Here is an 8,820-nt window from a genome sequence, read left to right as displayed (position 1 = left end):
AGTGCCATAATATCTCTTCTTGTGTTTATCATCATATTTAGTTAATTCTGCAGGAAAAATCTAGTTGTCCACACAGCAGCCCTGCAGCAGGTGGAAGGTGTGTTTAAAGATGATCTCACTCTTCATTCTCTCTATTTAACATAATGTGTTTGATTGGCACAATGTATTAGAGTTTAGCTTCACTCCAGAGCCTCTGTGAGGTGTGAAAAGTATTTTTGACAGTAGTTTGAAATCTGCCTTTAAGCTGTTATCGCGACCCTGGTGGTTGCATCAGTCTTTGTGTGAAGCCACATCCCCTTATGCCGTTTTTGTGGGTAGCTCAACGTGATCACAACATGCCATTGGTGACAAAGGTTGTGAGCTCAAGACATGGGTGATGCGCAATGAAATTTTCAACCTTTTAATATTGATGTTTTCATGAATGCAAGATACGATTTTAATTTGTTAAACTGTTGCTTGTGTAGTGGTATATAAAATGGATCAGACTAAATTTACTTTAAAAAAAACACATTCTTAAAAGCTGTCATTCATCAGTGTCATGTTAATTGGAAATATAGTGATATAAAACTTTTAACAAAATAATATTGAATAGTTATAAATGAAAATATTAAGATGGTATTTATAGGTTAACATTTTGCATAGATCTTAGCAGAAAGTAAAAAAATGAAAAGATAATGTTATGTGCTGGTTTTGTTTTGACATTTCTTTAAAACAAATGTGGAACATTCACTGAGAAACTATAAAGGGTGGGATTGTAGGAATGAGGAAGAGCAGAGGTGGTAACAGCTATGGCTACATATGTTGTTTTTTTAACAACCATAATGAACATAAAAAATAATCAACATTAGCCATGACAGTCAGGGCTATGTTTAGGTGTAACAAAATGGGTCCTAAAGGCCAAATTCGAAAGCAGTGATACCGCCGACTGTAAGCCGTTCACTGCGTTTGGAAGTGGCAATTATCATTTCCTCTAAGTGTGAAATAAACTCCATCTTTCAAAAATAGCCCAGTCATGTGAGGGTGCTCTATCATAACACCATTTAATCTACGTACAAATATAGCTGTAACACTGTTGACAAATTTCCTGGCCTTGTCGAGCTTCACCAGTTTGACACCAGCCTTCTACCGGCACCTTTTGGGTCACAGACAAAAACATGATCTTCATGCCCGGGTGCTGGAGGTGAAGCTGGTGCAGGTCCTCCTTCATCATGTTGACCAGCTTGACGCTGCTGAGCTCCCGTCGCCGCCACAGGGACTGGGAAAAGAATGGGAGAAGGCCTTTCCACTGCCAACTACAGTCCACCCCAGCCAAACCAACAGGTTGCTTCCCAAGGTGTCCGCAGCTCTCTCACCAATGATCCACACTGTGATCATGGGAGGAAAATAAATGAGTGTAATAAATGCTTCAGATAATGAAAAATATAAAGTTAACTATAAAGGGTGGCTCAGTTTTTCATGTTTACAACACTATTATGTCACATCTGTAGGAGAAAATAGAACAAGGGAGCAACACTTCAAAATATAGATGACAGTCTTTAAATGTTTTGTTACTGTCCTTTGAAGACATTGTAAAATCAGCCGTCTAAAGTCAAGTAGCCATGACTGGTACTTACAGTTTATGCTGTGTGTAGCAGGCCTGGTGGAGGCATTACAGGTGGCCAGGACTGAAAGAAATAAACATCTAGTAACAAATAGAAACGTGCCTTTCCTTTCTCAACAGTCATTTCTCGCACAGCACTGCTGGTAACAGTAAGTTACACAAATCAAAATAGCGGCGTGGGAATTACAATCTGTAAGCTGTCATGCACCGACGCATCCGCACTGAGAATCGAACTGGTCCTGATTACAGTACCTGTAAAGCAGAAAAAGCCCACAAAAGTTACAGTATACATTCAACAAATTATACTACAAAAAGGGCCAAGGACATCAACATAAGGGACAAGATCAATTCGAAGAAAACATGCATTCACACTGCTCTGTCAATCAAAGGAGATTTTAATTGATTAAAAGCTTGTCTAATTTCACAAGCTTCTGCAGAATGTTCCACATCTGTAGAGCATAGTATTTAAGAGCCAGTTTCCCAATCTCAGTACAAACGTGATGCAGTGTGAAGATCATCTATAGATAAAAAGACACGTGACACCATGCAGAAGTCATGCAATTTGAGTTTCAGTGGTGGATGGTACAGCCTATTTTCATCACCTCTGAAATTTGTCACTTCCTCATAAATTGAAAAAAGGAGAAATTGAAACCATCAGGCGTTTCATCATTTACATGTGGTCCATGCTGCAGAGCTGACCTTCTAGGAAAAAGCTGGCATGTTCATGAGCGATGGAGGAAATCTATGTCAATGTTGAACATGCCAAACCTGTCGATGCAAGACCTTCAACAAATCAGACAAGTAACAACTCAGACTGAGCTGTGAATGAATGTGTATTATTTTCTATCATTATTATTGTTGTATTATTGACTGTATTCGCTGGTCTTCTCTGTGTTCAGGTCCCAGGAGCCCAGAGAGCAGGTTTCATGGAGCTGTTGTTCTCTTTCTGGGGCTGCTGAGTGTTTTCCTGCTGGCTGGGCTCATCACCCTCGGTGTCCTCTGTGAGTCTGGTTTTCATAAGTTTGAAATGAATTAAATTAAACATTGACCTCATGAAGTACTTGTTTTGTAAATATATTTTCCATGAATATGAATTTTTCCACCCATAGTAAAAAGTCATGTTCAAGCAGCTAGAGCAGCAAAATGATATAGACTTGATTTTTTTACCAAAGTATAGAAACTTAAGACAGTATCAGTATGAATGCATGAAGGATTTGCTGTTTAAGAAACGTGTATCTTGATTTATATCAGACCGTGATTCATCTTCAGAACTCTCCACTATCAAAGCCAACCTGTCCTCCGTCTCTGAAGAGAGAGACCTGCTGAATGCCAACCTTACTGAAGCGACTAAAGAGTTGAACAGGCTGCAGAGTTTGTCGAAACAGAGTGAGTGCTTGCCTGTGTGGGTTCTGCACAGTTGTCTCTTAACATGAGGTTAGGTCAGGACCCACACCATGATCCAGAGAACAGGCTTATATGACACTGTTATATCCTACTCTCAGCTCAATTTTATAGCTAAAAGCCAGAGTTTCAGTCCAAATATTAGGTTTTAAATGCGGCCACTGTATGTGTGAAGCTACATTAACAGTCATATGCAACAGCTGAGTCATAACTTGCTTCCAAGGTGAACAGACTTCTTTGCTTAAACTGTTCCCTAAAAAACTGGACTGGAAAGAAACATGCAGGACTACAACACTTTCCCTCAGCAGGATGTTTTATTCCAAGCAGCTGCTGTCATTGACAGACTGAACGGATCCTCAGTTCTGCATTTGAAAGACTTTCACTTCCTCATACGATTGTGATCTGCTTCATGATAGTACAACTTCTTTATATGGTGATTTCCAAGTTACAATATTTTTGCTTCCCAGGAATTATTTTAATATCGCCTTCCTTTTTTCTGATGTGCATCATGTGAGTTAGAAATAGTACTGTAAGTAATAAGTCATTTAATCTAATAAATAATTTGACTTATAGTAGAGTGTGAGGAGTAGGGGTGTACTGTAAGCACTGCACGTAAGTAAAATTTTTAGGTACTTGTACATTACTTGGTTATTTCTCAAACATTGCCATCCACAGAACATGCATTGAATCCACAACCTCTCAGATAGACAGACATGGGTCTTTTCTGATCTTTAATGTCTTTTGTTTGATGCATTTCAGAGAAAACCTGTCCTGCAGGATGGAGGATGTTCAGTTGTACCTGTTATCTTCTCTCCACTGAGTATGCATCATGGGAAAAAGGCAGAGAAGACTGTAGAAACAGAGGAGCAGATCTGGTGGTAATAGACAGTTATGAAGAACAGGTAGTGTGTGCTACTTTATCCCTTTTATATGGAGTTTTTCCTTACCCGAATCAGGGCTCTCTATATAGAGGGTGCTGTGTGTTGTATAGATTGTAAAGCCATCTGAGACAAATTTGTGACTAAAAATAAAAATGACTCAACTTCAACTTCCTAAATGCTTTATGTACACAACGTTTTTGTCCAGTTTTCTATAAAAAGAAAAATTCCAAGACCTTGGAATTACGTAACTGTACATAAGTACATTTTTGAGGTACTTGTGTATTTCCTTTTTTATGCTACTTTATTCATATACTCCACTACATTTCAAAGGCAAATATTGTCCTTTTTACTCCGCTACATTTGTTTTAAAGCTTTAGTTACTAGTAACTTTGCATATTCAGATTATTAATACAACATTTTATCAACAAATAAACTATCATGTATTATTATAAATGTGTTCCTTTGTACTGCATGACTTTTACTTGTAACAGAGTATTTCTACACTGTGTTATTGCTACTTCTACTTAAGAAAAAGATCTGAGTACTTCTGCCACCACTGACCACACTTTCTCCTTTTCACCAAGCTGCACTTTTCAGCTTTTTATTATATATATATATACTTTTTATTGTGGAATATGTTTTTATGTTCTTTTTATGTTTGTCTTTATTTGATGGGTATTTATTTCTTGTGTTCTGAAATCAGAGTTGGTTGATTCGATTGGGAGCAATGTAATTTCTATAAATTTATGGATGAATAAATTGAACCTTGAACCTTGGAATAAATAGGGATTGAATATCACTCTGACGTCACCTTTAGTTTTAAAAGTGGATAATAATGGTGGCAACATGGCAAATCAAATCTTTCCCCTTTGCCTCCTTCAGATTGAAGTTTTCCTCATCCACATATGTTTTTGTTTCTCGCCTGCATATAGAAAACACCAACTAACTCATGCCCTCCCATCTTTTGTTATGAATTTTTACTCTATGTATATGTGGTAGATACAGGTGTGGACATACAATTCTGAAATAACATTAACTGTATCAGCTATAATGATTAGGTTACAATTATAATAGTTAATATATTTTTGAGCCCAATAAAACTGAATTATTATCGGAGTGTTTGAATTAATTCCTGTAAATTGCATATATAGAATGGTTAAAATTAAAGTATGAATACTGGCTTTCTTTCGTTTACCTTGAACAGGAATTCCTCACTAAGTTCAAGGAAGGATCTTCTGTTTGGATTGGTTTGAATGACAGAGACAGTGAGGGCACCTGGAAGTGGACTGATGAAACGCCACTGACTCTGGAGTAAGGCATACAGTACATGTTCTACACCTTATTTGAATATAGACACATATACAACTATTGCTGTACATGACTAAGTTTATTGTTGTATGCTTGTCTAAATAATTGTTATCAGAATCAGACTGAACTGAATTTGCAACATTACTTGTAACTCATAAGTTGACTTCAAATCCAATTTTTTTATCTCCACAAATTAGTTCACTGGAAAACTTAAAGCTGCATTTATTGGGGGCTTTGGCCAATCCTGTGAAAATGAACTTTCTTGTTAACCTCCTAGGTACTGGCTGAGCATGCAGCCTGATAATGGTCGTGGAGATCCACGGTGGGGGGAAGAGGACTGTGCACACATCAATGCTAGCAAGGAAACTAAAAACTGGAACGACCTGCGGTGTGATGCCTCTCTGCAATGGATCTGTGAAAAACTGGCTTAGATTTTAATGAGATTTGAAATAATACATTTGAAAATACTTTAACAATGTAAGTTATGATTATACAAAAGGCCTTTAATAGTGTTATTGTGTTATACTGTGCTGATGGCTACCATATGCAGTGAAACGAAGCTGCCTTAAAGTTAGCTAACACATTACACTGAATATACTGCATACTATAATGAAGTATTACCCTGAAATGCACTTTATCATTATTATCTTTTTGATGGATTTTGGTAAATTAATCTGATAATAAAATTGACTGTTTCCTCCGATTGCTTCCTCCAATCAGAATCAGAATCAGCTTTACTGCAAAGTAGGTTCACACATACAAGGAATTTGCTTTGGTATTTTGGCGCAAAACAGTAAACATAGTAGAAATATGAGGAAAGATAAAGCAAGTACTGCAGGTCAAGAATCATAAATATAAGATAAAATTGACAATAAGATATTAAATAATATTTAAAAAGAGCATAAGAAAATAATAAAGTATATGTACAATATGACTTATTTAAATTACAGTTTGTGCAGAGATGTGCAAAATATTTACATGGGAATGTGCAAAAGTTGTACAGTCTGTACTAAAAGGGGTGAGTTGGGTGGTTATGGGAGTCAGTGTCAGTGGGGGTCCTGACGGAAAGAAACTGTAGACAGAAAGAAACTGTTTTTGTGGCGTGAGGTTTTGGTCCTTTTGGACCGCAGCCTCCTGCCGGAGGGGAGTGTCTGAAACAGATTGTGTCCAGGGTGGGAGGGGTCTGCCACAATCTTTCCTGCAGCCTCGGGGTCCTGGAGGCGTACAGGTCCTGGAGGGAAGGTAGATTGCAGCCAATCACCTGATGTTCAGCTCCCACTTGAGCTCCTGGGTGATGATGGTGTCCGGGAAGCGTAGGACTCCACAGTGTCACCTGGGGAGTCACACAGGGTGATGGGGGCAGGTGGGGCTGGGTTCTTCCTGTAATCCACAACTATATCCACTGTCTTGAGAGCATTGAGCTCCAGGTTGTTCTGACTGCACCAGATCATGAGATGGTCAATCTCCCACCTGTAAGCGGACTCATCCCCATCAGAGATGAGCCCAAGAGGGTGGTGTCATCCGTGAACTTCAGGAGCTTGACGGACTGATGACTGGAGGTGCAGCTGTTGGCGTACAGGGAGAAGAGCAGAGGCGAAAGAACGCAGCCTTGGGGGAACCGGTGCTGATGGTCCGGGAGTCAGAGACACGTTTCCCCGGCCTTGTGTGCTGCCTCCTGTCGGACAGGAAGTGTGTGATCCACCTGCAGGTGGAGTCAGTCACACTCAGCTGGGAGAGTTTGTCCTGCAGACAACTTAAGTCATTTACATGTAACGTAGCATGTGCTGCAGAGGTGACCCTTCATAAAATAGTCGGCATCAATGGAGGAACACGACAAACCTGTTGACCCAAGACCCTTAAATACCCAGACAGGTAAGAATGTTCAGTCAGACTGAGAGACTGACAGACTGAGCTGTGAATAGATGTTTATTGTTATCATCATCTGTCATTATTACTGTTGTATACTTGACTGTATTCACTGGTCTTCTCTGTGTTCAGGTCCCAGGAGCTCAGAGAGGAGGTTTCGTGGAGCTGTTGTTCTCTGTCTGGGGCTGCTGAGTGTTTTCCTGCTGGCTGGGCTCATCAGCCTCGGTGTCCATTAGGGTTAGGGTTAGGTAGGTTCAATATTTTGTGAATGTACACAGAAAAGAAATCAAACCCAAACAGCCAAATTAATAAAACAATGCCTCATTTCATTTTGGTGCCATATTCAAGTTTTTACATTTTAAAAGGGGGACAAATGCAGAAAGCTGCAGAAATGTAGTCCATTAGTTCCATTTGTTCTAATTAAATCCAGCTACATTGCAGATAAAAAACCTGCCTACTAGAGGGTAGTGTCAGCTCTCTTCTAATGTGGCATAGCCAACTATTTACCAGAATGTCTACAGCATTTGTAGTGCAGTTTGTGCAGGGTGTATTACTGACTTCCAGTATAACCAGGTATTCATTATGCAATCTGTTCGCTTCAAGTTATTTATGTCATTTGTTTACGTTTGTTGGGTATGCTTTAGATTGAGATATCCTGTATTTTTCTTTGTGTTTTTCCAGACCATATTTGGAGGATTCTGTTGCTTGAATATCCACTGGTCAACATTCATAAAGAAATCAGTAACTCTGTGCTCCTGCTAATGTGTCCTGACCAACACACAGGAGTGAATACAGCTGCAACCCACCAGACTTGCCCTAATTACTTTTACTCCAGAACAGTGGTAATAGCAAGCTGTTATCATGGGAGGAGGTTGCACCTCTTTAAAAATAGGCATAAAGTGATCTGCAGCATCACGATAACACATTCTAGTGGTGTGCTATGATGTGACCAGTGATTGGCAATAGTGTAGAAATAATCTGTTACAAGTAAAAGTCCTACATTCAAAACTTTACTCAAGTAATGTACAAAAGTATTAGCATCAAAATATATTTAAAGCACGTACTAGCAATTTTATTACTAGCAAGTACTAATTATGCAAAATGGCCCGTTTCAGAATAATTATTGATGCATAAATGTGTACATCCTTTTAGTGTTGCAGCAGGTAAAGGTGGGGCAAATTTTAATTACTTTATATTCTGCTGGGCAGCTTGTGAATTTCTATATTTTTTCATTAATGTCTTATCTTACCCGTAATAATACATCAGTTATTTGTTGATCATATAATGTATTATTAATCTGAATCTGCAAAGTAACTAAAGTTATTAAATAAATGTAGTGGTATAAAAAGTGCACTATTTGCCTCTAAAATGTAGTGGAGTAGAAGTATAAAGTAGTAGAAAATGGTATCAAGAAAAGTACCTCAAAATAAGTACAGTATGAAATGTTCACCACTGGGTGTGACTACTAGTGACAAGAAAAAAATAGGCAAAATTATCAGAGATAGTATCAGATGTAACAGTAGTGTAAACCTGCATGATAACAAGATTGCTAATATGACCATACTTATGAATAGCATTTATTTTTTAAACAAACACAGGATCTGGTCATCTGTTATATCTGCAGTGAACTGTTGATCAAAGAACGCAGGATTGTGCTTTAAGTATTATGCATGTGAGTTCTAACTTGTGCTACAAAGAGGAAAAATAACCAAATGACAGTACATTGAGGACAGAGGAAGTAACACTGGCAGCAACACCTCCTTT

At 38.5% G+C, this 8,820-nt stretch overlaps 1 protein-coding gene across 3 annotated transcripts; it reads left to right on the top strand.

Moving 5' to 3' along the window:
- The first annotated feature begins 15 nt into the window (after window positions 1-15).
- LOC122885569 (C-type lectin domain family 4 member E-like) lies at window positions 16-5,906 on the top strand. 3 transcript variants are annotated; one of them, XM_044216827.1, is made up of 7 exons: window positions 16-97; window positions 1,147-1,320; window positions 2,500-2,601; window positions 2,852-2,986; window positions 3,761-3,903; window positions 5,087-5,193; window positions 5,468-5,906. In XM_044216827.1, the coding sequence occupies exons 2-7, from the start codon at window positions 1,209-1,211 to the stop codon at window positions 5,619-5,621; spliced, it is 753 nt and encodes a 250-aa protein (XP_044072762.1). In that variant the 5' UTR covers window positions 16-97; window positions 1,147-1,208; the 3' UTR covers window positions 5,622-5,906. The 3 variants fall into 3 exon arrangements, with proteins under 3 accessions (XP_044072762.1, XP_044072765.1, XP_044072764.1); XM_044216830.1 differs by having other exon boundaries at window positions 1,147-1,333; XM_044216829.1 differs by lacking the exons at window positions 16-97; window positions 1,147-1,320 and adding an exon at window positions 2,280-2,401.
- The last annotated feature ends 2,914 nt before the right edge of the window (window positions 5,907-8,820 follow it).

This window comes from Siniperca chuatsi, linkage group LG12 (genome assembly GCF_020085105.1).
Source record: "Siniperca chuatsi isolate FFG_IHB_CAS linkage group LG12, ASM2008510v1, whole genome shotgun sequence".
NCBI classification, from domain to species: domain Eukaryota; kingdom Metazoa; phylum Chordata; class Actinopteri; order Centrarchiformes; family Sinipercidae; genus Siniperca; species Siniperca chuatsi.
Note: the sequence above shows the minus strand (reverse complement) of the source record. Positions and strands in the feature narration are given on the sequence as shown.

What these genes read in the sequence shown, in the direction of transcription:
- LOC122885569 (XM_044216827.1), top strand. Translation starts at nt 1,209, where the DNA reads ATGTTGACCAGCTTGACGCTGCTGAGCTCCCGTCGCCGCCACAGGGAC. An exon ending in GCAGAGTTTGTCGAAACAGA is followed by an intron (nt 2,987 to 3,760) that starts GTGAGTGCTTGC and finishes GATGCATTTCAG; the next exon opens with AGAAAACCTGTCCTGCAGGA. An exon ending in GAAACGCCACTGACTCTGGA is followed by an intron (nt 5,194 to 5,467) that starts GTAAGGCATACA and finishes TTAACCTCCTAG; the next exon opens with GTACTGGCTGAGCATGCAGC.